The 19,156-nt window shown below is 42.0% G+C and overlaps 1 protein-coding gene across 6 annotated transcripts in view; it reads right to left on the reverse strand.

The window, feature by feature from the left end:
* NIN (ninein (GSK3B interacting protein)) overlaps positions 1-17,026 on the reverse strand; it is a 97,889-nt gene extending 80,863 nt beyond the window's left edge. For 3 of the 6 annotated variants that reach the window (XM_010842256.1, XM_010842258.1, XM_010842260.1), the window contains exons 1-2: positions 14,782-17,024; positions 3,602-3,683 (exon numbers count right to left, since the gene is read on the reverse strand). In XM_010842256.1, the coding sequence (XP_010840558.1) occupies positions 3,602-3,683; positions 14,782-15,015 (316 nt within the window). In that variant the 5' untranslated portion in view covers positions 15,016-17,024. Of the gene's footprint in view, positions 1-3,601; positions 3,684-14,781 lie in introns of all 6 variants that reach the window. The other 3 variants (XR_825488.1, XM_010842257.1, XM_010842259.1) reach the window with 3 other exon arrangements.
* Positions 17,027-19,156: the final 2,130 nt, after the last annotated feature.

Below are 19,156 nucleotides of genomic sequence, written 5' to 3' on the forward strand. Positions count from 1 at the left end.
AATTTTGAGCATTACTTTACTAGCATGTGAGATGAGTGCAATTGTGTGGTAGTTTAAGCATTCTTTGGCATTGCCTTTCTTTGGGATTGGAATGAAAACTGACCTTTTCCAGTCCTGTGGCCACTGCTGAGTTTTCCAAATTTGCTGGCATATGGAGTGCAGCACTTTCACAGCATCATCTTTCAGGATTTGAAATAGCTCAACTGGAATTCCATCACCTCCACTAGCTTTGTTCGTAGTGATGCTTTCTAAGGCCCACTTGACTTCACCTTCCAAGATGTCTGTCTCTAGGTGAGTGATATAAGGCCACCCAATTAGGGGAGCATGGGGTGGCATAAAGTTGGTCACCACTGAACACACATGCCAGTATTACATAATTCCTGGTTCAAGGGTCTTTCTACTATATCACACTGGATTTTCTATATTATAGTCAGGTACAGCACTGGATATTTTTAATTTATAAAAATTTTGGATGTTACAAAATACCAATTCATGACTCATCAGTGTCAAAGGCTGTGCACTATGGCCCTCCTATTTTTACTAACTTAAGAGTAATTTTCCTCTCAAAGTCCAGTAGGTCCATTGATCTCAAAATGTAAGACAAAAAGACCACAGCCCTGGCCCCTTACAGTGGAAGATGAACTAAGTGCTGAACAGCCAAGTAATGCTGAGGACATAGACACCCCTGTCTCTGACGATTAGGTGGAACTTGCTCTTCTCTGCTCCTTCCTTCTGCTGCTGGCCACGTGTGAGAGTCTTTCTGGCCAGGCTGCACTGACTGAGACTGTGGTGCCCTTAGCTCATGCATCTGAGGGTGAACACCCTAAACCAAAGCCTCCTGGACTCCCATCCGTTGGTGGTAACAGGTTAGCATCCCCCTCTGCCCCCCTCTGTGAGACGTAATCCACATCCCTCTTTGAATGTGTTTGCTCATGGATAAAATGGCAGCATTCACTCTAGCCCTGCAGTCATACAGTCTATGACTTACAGGATTGTTATGTCGATAACAGTTCAAACCAGTCCATCCTAAAGGAAATTGGTCCTGAATATTCATTGAAACGACTGATGCTGATGCTGAAATTCCAATGCTTTGGCCACCTGCCGCAAAGAACTGACCCAGTAGAAAATACCCTGATGCTGGGAAAGACTGAAGGTGGGAGGAGAAGGGGACGACAGAGGATGAGATGGCTGGATGGCATCACCGACTCGATGGACTGAGTTTGAGCAAGCTCCAGGAGTTGGTGATGGACAGGGAAGCCTAGCGTGCTGCAGTCCATGGGGTCGCAAAGAGTTGGACATGACTGACTGAACTGAACCATGTTAATAAAGGGGAAAGAAGGGGTGAACCCAGGTGGCCTCTTGATATACGGCATTTAAGTCCTGATCCTTCTTTCTCTGCCTCTCTCTAGCCAAGCCAGGCAGGCTGTAGGAGTGGAGTCACATACTTGAGTGGGTGGGAGAATGTTTGAGTGAAAAGAAAGGCATGATCCCCAGAAACAACTGGAAGGGCCGGGGAGTGACAGGTAAAAGTCAGAAAAAGCAGAGATGCTCAGGAACAAAGAAGGAATGACTCAGCCTCATATGAGATAAAACACTCTTAAGGCACAGGCTCAACCCTAGATTTTATCCTTCCAGATCAAATGTTCGGGAAGTCACATCCATGCTGGAGGAAATGCTGTCAGTAAGTACTTTGATGCTTTATTGCACTGACTTGGGGCAGCTCTGTAACAAAGGTTTGCTGTGGTCCACCCAAAGAATGGAACACACAGTCAGCTATCAAAAACCCCTCTGGAAGACTTGTCCAAAGATGCCTCCTCCTGCCCAGCAGTGAGGCGCACGTATAAACCTGAAACCACTGACTGGAGTTGGACTTACAAACCTTTCTTTCAAACTGTTACCAAGCTCAACCAGACTCTGTCTACCTCCTCATCCTATGATTCAGATCCCAAGATAGTACAGTTCTACAGGGAACCCTCCACATTTGTGGTCTGTTTATTTATTATGACAATTTTCTGGCAGGTATCAAGAACAGGTTTTGAAGAAAGAGCAGCAAAAGGACGAGAATTGGGGCAGCCTATTCCAAACTGACATAAACACCCATTATGGGCAAAGAGAACACTGAGTTTAAGTGTATGTTACCTATGCTCGCATGAACAACAATAGATGGGGTGATGTCACGATAGCTCTAGTTAGGGTCCCTAGATCTTACACTATTTTTATCAAGATGACAACCTTAAACAAGTAAAACTACTAACAAAATGTGAGACCCCGTAAGAACAAAAGTCCAGGTTCCAGCACTGGGTGACCTACAGAAATTCTATTTTTAGTCTGGAAAACCTCTAGGATGCAATAAACTCCCTCCCAGGCTCGCTAGGGGCTTGAAGAGAGCTCTGGAAAGCGTCAGAGTTAACAATAACCTTAATAAAAAGGGGGAGACTCAATTCAAACCCAGAGTTCATACATATGACACAAATCTGGAGCATTTCAGAAGGTCTGATGACCTGGATCACCAGTGAGGATAAGACAAGAGTTCCCACCTGTGCTTCCAAGTAGGTCACACTGAATGACTGCTTGTAGCAACAAAATGTTAGTGATCTCTCCTCACTCTCAAAACTGGACTATATTTTTAGTGTTCTCTTTCAGGTTTATTGAGGTCTAATTTACACAGAGTAAGTTTCACCTGTTTAGAGAGCAATTCTGTGGGTTAGAAAAAAACTTACAAAATTTGTGGCCACCATCACAATCAAGATATAAAAATGGTTTCATCACCCCCAAAATTCCCCTGTGTGCCCCTTTATAATCAACCTCTAACCCTAGCTTCTAATTAAAAAAAAAACAGACTGTATTATAATTTAAATTTCAACACTGTTTAGACTTCGCCTTAACTATTACAAGACATTACCCCCAGCACACACACTCCTAGATTTGAACATTCTCAAATTATGATGTGTCTTATAATCAATGGCATTTTACCATTATAACTGAGAAAAAAAAATTTTTAGGAGTATATAAAATAATGATGTGCCTTAAGAAAATCAATGAAGTATAATATTAAGTTTTCACTGAATACTTACTGTGTGTTAAGCATCCTACTGGGCACTAAAAGTACAAATATGAACAACATGGACCATAAAGAACGATCACTCAAGAGGAGAGAGAAAAACAGTTATAATGTGGTCCTGTCTGTAACACAGGGCTATCCACTCACGGGGACTAAATAAAATTACCCACCCTTCTTTCAGACAAAATTCTGCCCCAGTTCATATTGTTTCATGTTCACAGGCAATGAGGAGGGAAGAAGGACCATTCAGTTCCACTCTGCTCATTCCAGGAATGAGTTACCGCCACACCATCTGACAGATCTGGGAACAATCCAGTGATTTCTTCCCTAATTCGCTGCTGTGGTAGAGGAGGCTCTTCCTAGTGTGCGACAGCTGCACGCCTTTTATGACCACGTCAAAAGACAAGTCACTCCAAATAGCCGCTCAATCTGGGGGAGGCAGATACTCTGAAGCTTTCACACACATGCCTCAAAGTCCCCAGATTCTCCCCTGGACACATTTTAAAGCAGAAGGAAGAGAAGAAAAGTTAGCGTCCTTACCTGGTTCTTGAAAGTGCTCTTCATTTGATAGCGTTCTAGACAAGATAAGTATTAATGCTTCTTTAAACTGGTCAAAATGCACCTGAAAATAAACAATTCAAAATCAATTAAAAATCTTTTCCATAGCCTTAAGGAAGCAAACCCATGTACAAGGTTCCAGAACCATTTGTTAGCATCCTGACAGCCTTGAAGGGAGTCCTAGAACCTGTTTTTGTTCCCGCTTCTTCTTTTCTCTAAAGCACTCAAGGGAAAATGGGATGATCATTTTACACACCAGCGTTACCAACACCAATATCAACGTTTGTTCAACCCTGAGGGGGAAAATTGCACAGCAAAATCCTCTTTATAAACTCAGAAGAAGGTAGGTTTTGAACTCAGTTCCTTTTATTTTTCTGAACAAGACCAGAAGAGAAAGATGTTAGGTTAGACACTAGAAAAAATTTTCCAAGTAAATGACCCTTTTTAACAATGTGCCAAAAACACTTTCATCTCTTAAGATAGTCTACAAGAGAGTAAACTACCTTTCAAGGATGACTTGAAATACAGTCTTGCCTCAGGCAAGTAGATGATATTTATCTCCCAAGGCCCCTAATTCTATAAACAAGTAGAAATCAATAGCATACACATAGGATAAAAGAACCTTGGGAAGCATGCTCCCGAATTCTTAAAAATACAATTACCTTGACTGAAGTAGGACGGAACCTGAGTTTTACTCAAGTAAATACTCAGAATTGGTTATTGAAGCTTTACCTAGTGTTTTGTGAGCACAATTTTGCAAATACCCTTATCAGTTTCCTTGGCACATAAGGGAGAGCCCCTCTTCTCTCGGTGTGGTCCACAAAGGGGACTGTTGGTATCATTCGGAACTTTCATTATTAAAAAGAAAAAAGGGGGGAGGTTTGAACAATGCTTGAAAAAAAAAACAAACTCAGAACTGGGATATTAAAGGAGTAAAATGGTTTTCTTTATAGCCAAGTATATTATTCTATAACTTAAATTCACATGATCTCACCATGGGGCAGAAGCAAGAGATGGTATTTCTTCCCACCATAATTATAGTTTAATAACATGGTACCTATTTACACAGAAGCCCATATGTAAATACAAAGTTGATAAATTCATAATGTGTGCTGCTGTGGGTCTCTTTGGGACATCATTACAAAACATTGCCTAGGAGTTTAAATATAGGTGACAGATAAAAACCACTTCTGAATTAAATGTGGAAAAGCGGCAAACCTCATTAGTTATCTAAACAATAAAGGAAACAAATCATATGTCTTATTCATGCAAATCAATGCAAAGGAGAGGAATCCACTGAGATTCATGTGTCATAAAACTGTATATGCTTGCAATTCACCACACTCCCCCAAAGGACATGTGATTTCTCTACCACATTCATTTTGATTACTTGAAATTGCTTTCTAAATCATATTCCTTTAGATCACACAGACTAAAAGTCGGCATATTTATGGAGCCAGAGCAGAAGTCCATTAAGGAAGGGCGGGCATCTGCTAAGGAGCCAGTGAAGGATTAAAAGATCATAGAATTATAAACTGTGCTCATTAGGTTTCATAGCTGACAAATCACAGAAATACCGGGGAGAGGAAAGAGGGCCAGCTTTTGCCAGTGGCAGCTGTGCTTCAGGCACTGCGGCATCCAGCCTTGGTTAGCCATCTTCCCAACCAGCCAGCTCACAGACATCTCATACCCAAGCCCCTCCTACTCAGGGCATCTCCCACACTGGCATCTACTACTTTCTACCAGGATCATGCCTTCCTCTCAGGGTGGGCAGGAGAAGGGTGAGGAGCGAAGGCTCTATATGCTGGAGCCAGCTGGCCAGAGGTTCTGACTCTGGCTCAGCCACTCACCTGCTTCTGTGAAATGGCTCAATTACTAAACCTCTCCAAGCTTTAATCTGCTCCTCTTGAAAAGTGGGGCTATGGAACAACTAATTTTTATGATTCATTCAGCAGATATTTATTGGGCCACTGCTATGTGCCAGGCCCTATCCTAGGCCCTGGTGATAGAACCTCCATATTCTCAGGAATGGTCACAGGGAGTCAGGCAGGTACTTTGCCAAAAGCATTGCATGTATTTTATGTTATGTTTGCTACCACCTCCCTCATAACAGCTTTAGGGAGATAAAATGAGAGTTACATAAAGTGGCTCAAACTGCCTAGCACTTGTGCAGTTCAGTTCAGTCACTTAGTCGTGTCCAACTCTTTGCAACCCCATGGATTGCAGCACACCAGGCTTCACTGTCCACCACCAACTTCCAGAGCTTGCCAGGTACTCAGTAAGCTAGCCACTACCAATAGGCAGTAATGGGGTGACTATTTTCACCACTTTCACAGAGAAATGGCCAAGCAAAGCGACTGACCATGAGAGTGACCCAGCCAACCAAGTGCAGGGAGGGGTGAGAGCAGGAGATCTGGGAGCCTGCCTCCCCCAGGATCTGTGCAGCTGCCCAGCACCAGAAAAGCAGATCTGGTCTGCTGTGTTCGGGGACCCCAACTCCTTGATTCTACTCTCTCTTAGGGAATCAGTAGGCATGACCAAATGAAACTGGAGTCCCTCGTTGCCACAGTTAGTTAATGAGTTGAAGAGAAGGAGGCTCCTGTTTCAAAAGGGTGGTTCCTGATTTGAGACTTTCACATCCTTTATACCTGACTCTGTGGGCCTCCGCTGGGTCTTCTCAAGGTGGCAGTTTTGATAGAAGTCATTGGAAAGAACCCTTCAGAATTTTGTCCTAATATAGTTCAACCCAGTGAGGACTAGCCACACAGATGACTCAGGGGTCTCTGTATCTCAAATTTACTCCCCCAACCCCCACTGCTAAATGGGAAAGAGATTCAGTTACTAGAAAGTTATATTAATGCAAGTCCTGGGGGCACTATTGTAGGTTCATTCTCTCCTGGACATTTAGCCAGCTGACTCTCACAACATCCAGGACAGACAGGCCCCTATAAGTGTGTTATTAGTCTGTTTGACAGTGTCCCATAAGTCCCTTCTGTTCTCTATGCCTGTTTTTTGCTCCTGCGATTAGATGAATTTTACTGCCCTATCTCAAGGCAGGCATCCTTCCGCTAAATTGAAAGGAGAGAGGCTCAGAGAAGGCATGTCCTATCCCAAGGCTGCTCGTCTTGAAGTGACAGAGTACCAGGAGAACTCAGGCCTTCTGCCGGGACTCATCAAAGTCCAGCCCCTGCCCGTCCCAGCGCCCCCTTCACTCCTGGTCTGACCTCTCGGGGAGATCCCTCTGTTGGTCCAGGTCACATCCTCAACTTTACACAATGTCACCAGGTGTAGAGCCGGACACTGAGGCTTCAGGACACGAAGCCTGTCCTTAAGGACAGGAAGGCAAGAGTATACATAACCTCTGCCCTCAAGTGGTTTACCAGCTACAGTCCAGATTCTAGAGGGTGGGAGGGGGGACGAGGGAAGAAAGTCGATTAGCAACTACAAGGCTGAAACTGGCAAACGTTTTGAAACACAAAAAAATGAAAAGAAAAAATAATTCCACTGTATGTGCATGATTTTATATATATATATATATAAATATATATATTATCTATCTATCTCACAACTTCTTTATCCATGGACATCTAGGTTACTTCCATGTCCTGGCTATCGTAAACAGTGCTGCAGTGAACACTGGGGTACACGTGTCTTCTTGAATTACGGTTTTCTCAGGGTATATGCCCAGTGGTGGGATTGCTGGGTCATACAGTAGTTTTATTCCTAGTTTTTTAAGGGATCTCCAGCCATAATCATGGCTGTTATCAACTTACATCCCCACCCAGAGTGCAAAAGTGTTCCTTTTTATTCAACCATAAAAAGGAACAAATGTGAATCAGTTGAACTGAGGTGGATGAACCTAGAGCCTGTTATACAGAATGAAGTTAGAAAGAGAAAAACAAATATCGTATATTAACACATATATGTGGAATGTAGAAAAATGGTACCGATGAACCTATTTGCAGGGCAGGAATAGAGATGCAGATGTAGAGAACAGACTTGTAGACATAGTTGGGGGGCAAGAGGCTGGGACGAATTGAGAAAGCAACATTGGCATATATACTGTGTAAAATGGGTAGCGTGAAGCTGCTATACCACACTAGGAGCCCAGCCTGGCACCCTGTGATGACCTAGATATGTGGGATGGAAGGGTAGAGGGAGGCTCAAGAGGAAGCAGATAGACACATAGCTATGACTGATTCATGTTGCTGTATGGCAGAAACCAACACAACACTGTAAAGCAATTATCCTCCAGCTAAAAAAACAAACAAATAAACAATCAGCAGCTCTTAAAAAAAAAAAAAAGCTGGTAGGGGGCTCTGATAAAAGAGTAGGTCCTAGTAGGCCAACAGGGAAAAGAAGGACAGTTTTTTGACATCTGACTTCTCCAAGATATTCACAGGCAGAATTTAAAAGTTTCCAAAATGGACTCAGGATGTATTAAATCAGCTACATTTTAGAAGGAAAAAAGTTTATAAAAGACTAAACATGATTATTAACTCAGGGGTTCTTCATAATCCAACATGGTCTACCTGGATAACCTTTTCTTCCTCCACAAGAAGAACCTACAGATCTAAAACAAGTCCCTAGCAGGCTGATCAAACAACTGGAACAGCTGTAAGTCTTAAATTGATCTTTATTTTCCTTCTTGTGAGGACAGAGACATTGGACCCTCTGCCTTAAACAGCAGTAAATTCCACATCTTTCAAGAGAATTCTCTAATAGAGGCAGGTGACTGCTATTTTTCATCTGCGCTCATGATTACTGATGGGGTGGAAAAGCCCCTCCGGGCACAACTCAGAACCAAAAAACGTGAATAAACGCCCTCTGTTGTGAAGAAATGCGCATCCAAGGGCTCACTCAGTTCAGTCCCTGAAATTTTTAAGTACCATTTTTATCCTCCCAGGGAGCTTTACTATTGTGTTCTGTTAAAATTTAGAAGTCTTCAGAAATATTCAATGTAATTCAATCTCACACGGTAACCAGCTTTGGTAGCCATGCATACCTTGGTAGGTACCCCCTCATTTGAATAATAACTGCTGCCATTCATTTTATAAGCATCCCTATGCCTTGTATGCCTCAAAGGGCAGTTTGCGGCAATGGGAAAATTACCTGACTGACTAAAAACACCATGACATTCAAACTAAATTAACAGGAAGACTAGTCAAGTCTGATATTTTCTGTCATGTGTCACCAATGCTTAATAGAAATTTACTTCATCTTTCTTCCTCCCCAAATTTCATAGGAATGCTTTTTGAGAAACACAATTTGCCTCTCTGAAAAAAAGAATTTAAGCATGGCATAATAAACAGATGCTATTTCAAACCACACACACAAAACCCTGCAACAGGAAACAGAAGGAGGAACTTAAATTGCATGAAATCGTCTCGTGCAATCATGGAGACCAGATGCACACAGGGTTCCCCATGTGAGCAGGCAGCACTTCAAACAGACCCGAGATGAGAGGGCTTAAGCCAGATTCAACACAGTGCACTTACTGGACCAAAGGCCTACGTAACTCTCATCACACGTAGGAGATTTGCATCTATTAATACGAGGAGGAATCAAAGAAAGGACTCTCAAAACGTTAAATGTTAGCTGAAATGGGTATAGAAATACGGACTCACCAGAAGGTTGATGTAGAGGAAAAAACCATTGACAACATTATGCAAAGAGAAATGACACAGAAGAACAGAGAGACCTGGTTTCGTAATGAAAGATTCAGTTACAAAATATTTTCTCCTAAATACAGCATTTGGGTTATTGCAGCTTAAAAGTCATTTACTGAAAACAACGTGGAAAGAGGCCAAGGCCAGTTTCAAAGGTGGGTTTGTAAAACCTAAAGCAACCATATAAAGTTGTACTCCAAGACAGTTCCAAGGAGTTCTGCCTACAGATGGAAATAGATACAAGCCACCACCACTCAAGAGAGTTGCTAGCGATTCCATTCTCCACTTGAATGAGCTTTCTCAGAAAACCATTCCTGGGAAATCATCATATATTAAAAACCTACTCTCAGTGTGTAAGGGATAGAGGAGGAGAGTGTACAGAGAGACACAGGACACAGTAGTTATCTACTTGCCTGGCTCCAAAATCAGCTTCTGACACACACAATCTAAGGCAACTTCATCACAATCTAATAAGGAGGATATTATTTTTTCCATTATACAGATGAAGAAACTGAGGCTCAAAGTATTTAAGATAACAGGTATACATGGCTAAAAAGCAGCAGGAATCAGTACCTGAATTCAGGTCTGATTCAAAGACTGCTTCTACAGCATATGGTCTCCATGTGGTAGGTGTGAGGGTGAGGGGTGGGAGGTGGAGGTCATGAGAGGTGGAAGGTGAGGGGTGAGGGGTGGGAGGTGGGGGGTGAGGGCAAGTTGCAGGGGATGGAGAATGAGATCCATATCTGTATATGTGCAGTCTGAGGAGAGATGTATTCAAACTCAGGGACTGGAAAATCTGGGTTCCCATCTCAGCGCTGCTTCAAATGAGTTGTCTGACCTTGGACAAGTCATCATCTTTTTTCCAAGTTCTGGGTTCTAGGTTTCTCTGTCATACAGATGGACACTGAAGTGTAAAATCTGTGCTGGACACTGAAGAACTTTCAGTCCCCTCCATCCAAACAAGAAGCTACTCATAAAAGTATAAATGGAATACTGTAGAAACCTAATGACCATTCCAGATCATATCACTATTTTCTCTGGTGAGACTGACGGCCATTACTGAAATAGAGTAGGTAGGAAAGAACAGCTCTTCAGCACTTGCTCCTGCCTTTTGTTGAGAATGGAAGGTCCTTCCAACGGGCTTCCCTTTGCTCTTACTTTATCAGATTACTGCCTTGCGAGGGTCACAGTACGCAATACCAAAGGCTATTTTGCAGTGAGGTTGATAAGAAAGTATTAATAAAGAAAAGTAGCAAGTCTTGTAATCTCTTAATCAAGTCTTCTTGTCTATAAATGTGAATTATAGATCCTTAGGAGTTCAAATCAACCCCAGATGACATGGTTGTAAAGGAATGGAGTGATGTTTTACATAAAGTCGCAAGACCAAAATAGAACCAGAAAATATCCCTCAGAAGTACAAATTACCACCACCAGAAAGTACTGCCGTACTTCTGATCCACTTTTCAAATGGTTAAAATGTGTATTGTTCCTGCTGTTCACTCACTAAGTTGTGTCTGACTTTTTGCAACCCCATGGACTGCAGCATGCCAAGCTCCTCCATCCTTCACTATCTCCTGGAGTTTGCTCAAATTCATGTCTGTTGAGTTGGTGATGCTATCTAACCATCTCATCCTCTGCCGCCCCAGTGAAAGAAATCTTAAAAAGCTCAATGAAGCAAACCAGCAGATCAACATATAAAATTAAACATGATGTTTATAAAAGAACTCCAGGCACTTGAAAATGAAAAGTGGGGAAACTGGGTGGAATTATACATTTGTACAGTTATCAAATTTTAATACAAAAGTTCCAAAGTGCCTTTGATGACCAAAGTCCACATACGTCTGGCATTCTTTGGAGACCAGGGGTAAGTTCTGCTGTCATATGGTTTGTTCTGATTCTAGAGAGTGTCAAGGGTGTGAGATGCTAATTCTTTATCATCCACATTCATATTAAAGAAGACATCAGGGAAACTCAGGAGGCAGCTTGGTCTTAAAGTTAAAATGTTCCATGAGGAAAAGAAAATGTATTTTTAAAACTGGAACTAACTAAAGGCTTCAACAAAAGCAAGGTAAATTATCATCTTTATGTTCTGATTTCTAATAAAGGAGGAGAGAGGTATGTGGAAACTCTTCATTTAAAAGACAATAAACAGGAAGTACCTACAACTGGAATCAACTGCTTGGATGAAAACCTAGTTAATAAGTGAGCTAACATGGTTCTCTTTCTTAAATGTTTGTAGCACTTACTCCCAGTACTATTCACCTACTAGGAATGTTACCTAATCAGTCCGTAATTTCCTCAGTATCTTGAGGAATCCCTTGTCTTGGGGTCTGACCCGCCTGACAGGTGCTTACCTGATAACACAGATACAAGCAGAGCTCTTTTGATAATCTAGTAGGAAACGCCTACCAGCAATGTCCTCTTTCCTTTAAATCAGGGATCCACAATCTCTGGGCATTTCAAACACTTACAAGATAACTACCAAGTGCGTGCACGCTAAGTTGCTTCAGTCATGGACGACTCTTTGTGATCTTACAGACCATAGCCTGTCAGGCTCCTCTGTCCATGGGATTCTCCAGGCAAGAATACTGGAGTGGGTCGCCATTTCCTCCTGCTGGGGATATTCCCAACCCAGGGACTGAACCTACGTCTCTTGGGTCTCCTGGATTGGCAGGCAGATTCTCTACCACAAGCGCCACCTGTGAAGCCCACCCACCATGGTCAGGGGAACAAGACTTCAAGTTATAAAGCAAGAGCAAAGAGGGCAATCTGAGGGCCAATTAATAAAGTATATAGAAATGGCAAGTTGATTTAAGTTAGTTTCCTTAATAACGGTCAAAAGAAACATTAGGCTTAAAAAAAAAAAAGAACAAGAAGTTACAAAAGATGGATCTTAAGATAAAAAGTAAACAGATAATATTCATATTCTTAGGTGAGGGGGGAAATGTTTTTACCATATTTCTTTTTCAAGAAAAAAGATTAAATCAGCCTAATACCAAAGGAGGTACAACTTATTTGTTTTGTTTTGTTTAAAAATTATACTTGGAATTCTCTGGCGATTCAGTGGGGAGGACTCTGCACTTTCACGGTCAAGAGCCTGGGTTCAATCCCTGATCAGGATACTAAGATCCTGCAAGTCAGGCAGTGCAGCCAAAAAAAAGGAGTAAATGCGTCAGTTCTTTAAAAAAGAAATTATATTTGTTATGATATAAAAGACAAAACTAAAACCACGAGCATGCAGGAAGCTGGATATTAATGTACTCAAAAGCCAATTTAATGGAAAAGTTTACAATAAACATAAGTTGCACCCATACCAAAAGGCCATTAGAGTGCTGACATATGGGACACATACAATACACATTTGTCAAATTAATGAATAGAGGAATATAGAGAGGTTTGTCATGCTATTATTCTTTCTCCTTTTTTATTAAGCCACACTGCTAACTCTGACATAGTTTTCTATAAATACCATCTAAAGAGAGGGAAGATGCTGGCATTAGAAACAATTATAATATTATAATTCTACAACTTACGATCTGTATTTAATATATCATGATGGTAGAACTTAGAATTCTCCAGTGAAGTCTAAGGAATTTTTTTCCTTACAATTTAAAATTGTAGACCATATAGAGTATCTTAACAGCATATGGCGCAGTTTATGTGATCATCTGAGAATAATTCAGTTTCATAAAAAATGCAAATTTAACAGTAGTGCATTAATTCATGCCAACTCTGCTCTCAAGACAACCACCAGGGACCTTCCCCATGAAATCAATATGCATACATCTATTTAACTTTTATCACTGGATAAGTAAATATCACACTATAGACCACTTAGGTATTCATTATTCACAGGCCAAGAGCAAATTTAAAAGTGGGTTGGTAGTGTCAGGTTGTTAACGAATCAATCAATAACTGGTCCACTGCTTTAGTCTGCCAAATGAGGGCAAAGATGCACAACATCTGGAGAGTGGGCTGTCAGTCTGCTGCCAAGGAGCAATCTGTTTACAGCAGAGGGTTCTGTGTTTCACTGGCTCTCAAGGAAACCTGAAGTCATATTCTGTCTTCTCTGGCTTTAAGAAGCATGATACTATCCCTCAGATACCAAAGAACTCAGATCCCTAAGAACCACAGTGGGAAATGAGATTCTGTTGGCTTCCAATAGTGTCTGAGATGGAGAAAAAAACAAGAAAATAGTTGAATGCCTTATACGATGAGGAGCAAGTGGTTTAATTCTCAAAGCTCCCATTTTGGTTGCTTTCAAAGCAAGATTTTTGCCTTTTTTTTTTTTTTTTAGGGATCACATGTATTTATAAGCAGCTAATCCTCCCCCAAAGTTACCAAAAATGGTTTCACTTTTGCAAAAATCTAATCCTTTCTTTAAGTATGAGTCCTGTTAGATGCCACCTTCATGGTGCCAAGCCCCCCAAGAACATCATCCCCTGTACATTAACTTCAGGATGCTCACCACTCCTATTTCCCATCACAGAGAGCCAATACACTGCCCAGTGTCTGAGGTCACCTGCCCAATGTTTCAGTTAAGAGCGAAAATGAAATGAAGAAAAGGAAGTTTGGCCACTAGAATAAAGCTGAGCTTCACAGTTGCTTCCTCGATTTATACCATGTGATAAAAACAAACATCTACAAAGTGTCAGCAATGGCAGCAACAGAGCTCAAAAAGTACTGCCCATTTTTCCTTCTTACCCATTCAAAAAACCAATAGCAAGATTCAACCCAAAGCCAAACAAATGATGCTTTCAATTTTAATTATGAGAATTGAAGACACTAGCAGGTCATGACATCCTTCCCACTAATAGCAAGAGGAAACCCTTTTCGGCTCTTACTCATCTCTGTGACCTGATCTACAGGGAGAACATGACTATTTGTTTTCATAGGTAAAACTTAACATCAGCACATATGCACAGCCCTGCTGGAAGCAAGTCATGCTGGGTTTTAAATGAATCTGCACAGTATTTATTTACCTTCCTGTCTTATTTCCTGGGTAAAAGGTTTAATTAATACTTTATTCTACAAACAGTCCTCACAAGAAAGAGCTTTATGTTTATACTTTATAAACATCCTAACAGTGAGCTGCTCTTCCTGGGACGGCAGTTTTCTCCCTGTAAGTTCCTTCACTTCAGTGGAAATCTCAGCCCCCTCCCTTGATGAGTGTGGAGTCCATAAAATGCACCACAAAGAGCTGGAAAACATTTTCGGTACCTTTTTCTCTTCTCATCTAAGATGCTCAGTGTACACTTTCGCTCCAGAGCACAAATTAAAGCAGGCCCTGGTCACCGCAGCAAACTGCACTGCTGTGTCGCTTCCATTCTATTCCCCACCTCCCGCCCCCCGCTGTTTATCAGGTTAACAGCTAAGAGCACACACGGCCTGAATGTTAGAAACAAGTTGCAGCGCCTGTGGTTTGCTCCACACCCCTTCCCCCCCACAGAAACCGCACCCACTTCCCACCGCCCGCCTCTCCGCGCGCCTTACCCGGCCCAGGAGGTTGTCCTGAAGCAGCGTCTCCTGCAGCACTGGGGCCACCTCCTCCAAGCTCAACATGTGGCAGAGGTCGGTGAGTTCCTCCTGTCCCAGGGACCCGGTGCCCGTCGTGTCAAAACTGTCAAACAGCTCCTTGAGTCGGGCCTCATGCTGGTCCTGCTCTGCCTCATCCATCCCATCGCCCGCAGCGCTCACCTGCACGGGACAGAGACAAGGCCTGATCATGGCAGTGCTGGAGTCCTGCCGCCCCTTACACGCTGCCCCCACACTTGCCAGTCCCTTGGGAACGCTGGGTGTGTCCTGGGCCCCTCGTTTTGGTCAATCGGGGCCTTGTGAGGGTCAGCGGGGGAGGGAGGTAACACTGCACACCTCCCAGTGAAGCCTCTGGGCCTCCAGGCCAGGCCAGAGGAGCTCCCGCACACACTCACACCAGGTGCATACCCACGAGGTTGGGTCCTGGCAGGGTCACCAGAAGGAAGGAGTCTCCTGGGCAGAAAGGCGTCTTTCTCTCCTGCCCAGCCTCAGGCAGGCAGCCAGTGTGTCAAATGCAAGACTGAGAGTGGTCAGGACTCAGAGAAGGTGAAAAGCCACTCCTGCCATCCAGTCCTTCCAAATGAAGTGACTGTTAGTGACAGCAGAGCTCCATGCGATACAGCAAGCTCCAGAAGACCTGCCAGATGTTGCCATCTGCCAAACTGTTTCTCTCCATCCAGCCTAGCTGCCCCTCTTTGTAGTCAGACCGGAGGGCTGCAGCAAAGAGGCACTGGGTGATCATGTCTGATACAAAACCGCCCCTGCTTACATGAGACCAAATGCCTCTTACATGAGTTCCTCAAAAATGGCAACTCAATTAACTTCACTGCAGCAATTACGTGAGGTGTGACCGGAAGAGTATTCCCTGAAGCTTGCTTTAGCCCCAGGGAGCTTTAGGTAAGGCCTAGTTGCCTAGAGAAAGAGGAAAACACCACTTCAGCCTTTTAGAAAGACAGTGAGATTCGAAAGAACCATAGACCGCAAGTGAATCATGCAGAATCTTAGGACCCTCTACAATCTAGACCATCTCACCTCTGTACTCCTGGTGAAGAGGTTTTCCATCTCTCTGACCCACCCCAATTCCAGCCTTTCCATTTTTCCATCTTTCACAGGATTCATGAAAACACAGAGTTATCGATAACTCTCAGAATCATTTTTGTTAAAATATATATCGTAAAATTCTAGGTCCCTTCCAGTTGAAGAAGGAAATTTGGTTTTTTGCTTGCATAATCACTTACTTCTATTGTGTTGGGATTTCCAGTGAAAGCCTGAAACATTTGCCTCTGAAGGTACCTTCACCATGACGCAATGGAAGCCAAACATGACAGACATAATACCCTTGAGAGGGTGACCTCAGCCATCTCAAAAACGACTTGTAGCATTAGCCCCTTGACTATAAAAAGCACCCTAAAAAAGTAAATAAATAAATAAAGTATTTATCTTGCCAATATAATTTTTCTTGGGATAAAAAAGATAACACGGAATCCACTCTATTAGCAGAATTTTGAGTGTGTGGTACCGTATTGTTCACTATATATGCAGTTATCCAGCAGCTCTCTAGAACTTTTCCATCTTGCATGACTGAAACTCTGCACTCACTCCCCAGTAACCCTCTATGTCTACTCTGCTAGCCCACGGCACACCAATATTCTACTTTTAAAAGCACACATTTAAGTAAAACAAGTCCTGGATCAGAAAACTGTAATTTAGAGGCGATGTTATAGGGCAGATCTTTACAATCACGGGGACCACACACATTAAGATGTTGTACACAGCCAGACCTGAAAATAAACAAGCCTTCCAGAACACATCAGTGCTGCTCTAGGCTGGGTTGCCTTCTTTCCTCAGACAACTGTTCAAAACATGACAAGCTAACATAGAGCGAACGACCATCCCAAGGGTCTCAGCAGAACTGAGTGAACTCAGAAGATGGATCAAACAGCTAGGCTGCTCATTAAAGGGATAGAGGTAATGTTCAGCTGCAGGCTCCTGGTCTCCAAGGTCTCCTCTCCTAATTATCAGTTTCTCTATTATGGTGCTGCTAGCTCTGGCTGCCTTCCCAGGGTTGGTCTGTTGGCTTAACTAATCACCACGTAAATGTTTACAAAATAACTTGAGAGTGTGACATAAACATCAAAACACCAGAAAGGAACAACCAAGGTGTTAGGCAAAGCTATAACCCACTCCAGTATTCTTGCCTGGAAAATCCCATGGACAGAGGAGCCTTGCGGACTACAGTCCATGGGGCTGCAAAAGAGCTGGACACAACTGAGCACAAAAGTTAGGAATTTAGACAATGCCAAGGCTTGGCTAATGAAATTCACTTAGCGTCTGCCCATCTCATCATCAACTAAGATCTGTTGAGAATCCCCAAGATGCTCTGGGATTTTCAAGGCTGTCATAGCTCTCAGACTTAGTCTCTGCGTTTTATAGTCCCCTGGGCTAGAATTTTAAAAAATTTATTTATTTTTAATTTTTTTGGACATCTTTTTTTATCCTAAGAAAAATTATATTGGCAAGATACACTTTTTTTTTTTAAAGGTGCTGCTTTCTATAGTCGAGGGGCTAGTTCCCGTGGCACATGGGATCTCAGTTCCCCAAGCAGGGATTGAACCCAAGAGCCCTGCAGCGGAAGTGTGGAGTCTTAACCACTGAACTGCCAGGGAAGTCCCTAGGCTAGAATCTGATCAACTTCATAAAAGTTAGACTATTCTGCTTCTTCCTGATTTTGCATATTTTTTTAAAATGCAAAAGTGAAAGAACTCTAACACTTCCCCTTTTAAAAATTACTTTTAAGGGCTGGAAACTTGTCTATCTAAACCAATGAAAGAGAACCATAAAAATCACAACAGTTATGTGTATTTGAGTATATTCACCCACTGGCAACTGTAACCGTATTTGTTTTCTAGTCTGTGAGTCTGTTTCTGTTTTGTAAATAAATTCATTTGTACTTCAATTTAAAAAGAAAAAACACCTCACAATGTACTAAGAAGTCTCAATCTTATTCATGGCTTTGAACCTGATAAACTACCACATCCTGCTCTTTACAAGGCCATTGGATTTTCACTAATTCAAACCTTTCATCTCATAGCAATTTTCCTTTTTTATCTCTTTATTTCATCTCCCTCCTTCCCAAGAACTGTGCTCCGTAAAACATTCTTTAGACTTAACAGGAAAAACAGCCCCTCCCTTGCAGAACAAATGATCATATGGAAACATCCAAAAGATGTTACATATGGTGACAAGTTGTCAGTACTCTTCTGGCACAAAAGGGGTTTTTACTGGTGGATATTATTCCCCAAATGTTCATCAGTTATTTCATGTGCAAGAATTATTTTTCTCCTCATTTGGCAGAATTTTCTTTAACAGCAAGGTCCATGATTTCAGTTTCTTTTCTAGCTTCCCAATGCTTCGTACAGTATATTCTTCATACCAGGGACTCAGTAAACATCATGGAGTTAGTATACGAGATACCTTGCAAGGAAACTTACCCTGAATGAACATTATAGAAATCAGCATACGAAGACTTTGAAACACCTATTTCTTCCACAAGAAGACATAACGAAGCATAAGTTGAAGGCAAGCACTCACTGTCAAACTGCGCCATGGAGATCATCTTAAGTTTGATTCTACAAGTTAGTAATTAAGGATTCACAAACTTCAGCTGCATTTTGTTGTTGCTACAGAATATGATTTTGGAGGAAAATCTATTAAAATACTTTCCCAAGTTCCCTTGTCTAGAGAATGAGAATAATAATACCCAGCTGGAAGGTTGTTTTGAGTGTTAAATATGGCAAGCAAGAGCAGCTAATCCCAGAGGAAATTGGTACAAACAACCAAGAAAATACCTGCAATTTACAAAGGAGAGGTAAACTGAAGAGGAGTAACTTATATACATCAACCAGCCATAGTCCTGCCTTCCAAAAATCAAAACAGGAGCTGTGGAATACTCTAGAAAGCAAGAACAGGTGGGGGGCGTATTATGCATATAAGCAATATCATATTACTAAATGGTAACAGCAGTAGGTAATGTTCAGGGCATCCTCAATTTTCAAAGGCAGATTCTTGATAAATTTAATGTCAAACAAAAGCAGAAAGGCTGAACTATAGTTGAGAGCTCAGAAGACTTTTTGTTTTTCTTTTTAACTTCTGAGAATTTACTATAAGTCTGGCCCATGCTGAGTACTTCACATAAATGATCTCATTTAATCCTCCTAATTCTTTAAAGTAGCTATCATATTCCCATTTAATATGTAGAACTGGGGCCTGGCAAAGTCAAGCTACTTGTCCGATGATTTAACACTAAAAATGGCCATGGGCCCAGGACTTGAAC

Source organism: Bison bison, unplaced genomic scaffold, assembly GCF_000754665.1.
Source record: "Bison bison bison isolate TAMUID 2011002044 unplaced genomic scaffold, Bison_UMD1.0 scf7180017864174, whole genome shotgun sequence".
Lineage (NCBI taxonomy): Eukaryota > Metazoa > Chordata > Mammalia > Artiodactyla > Bovidae > Bison > Bison bison.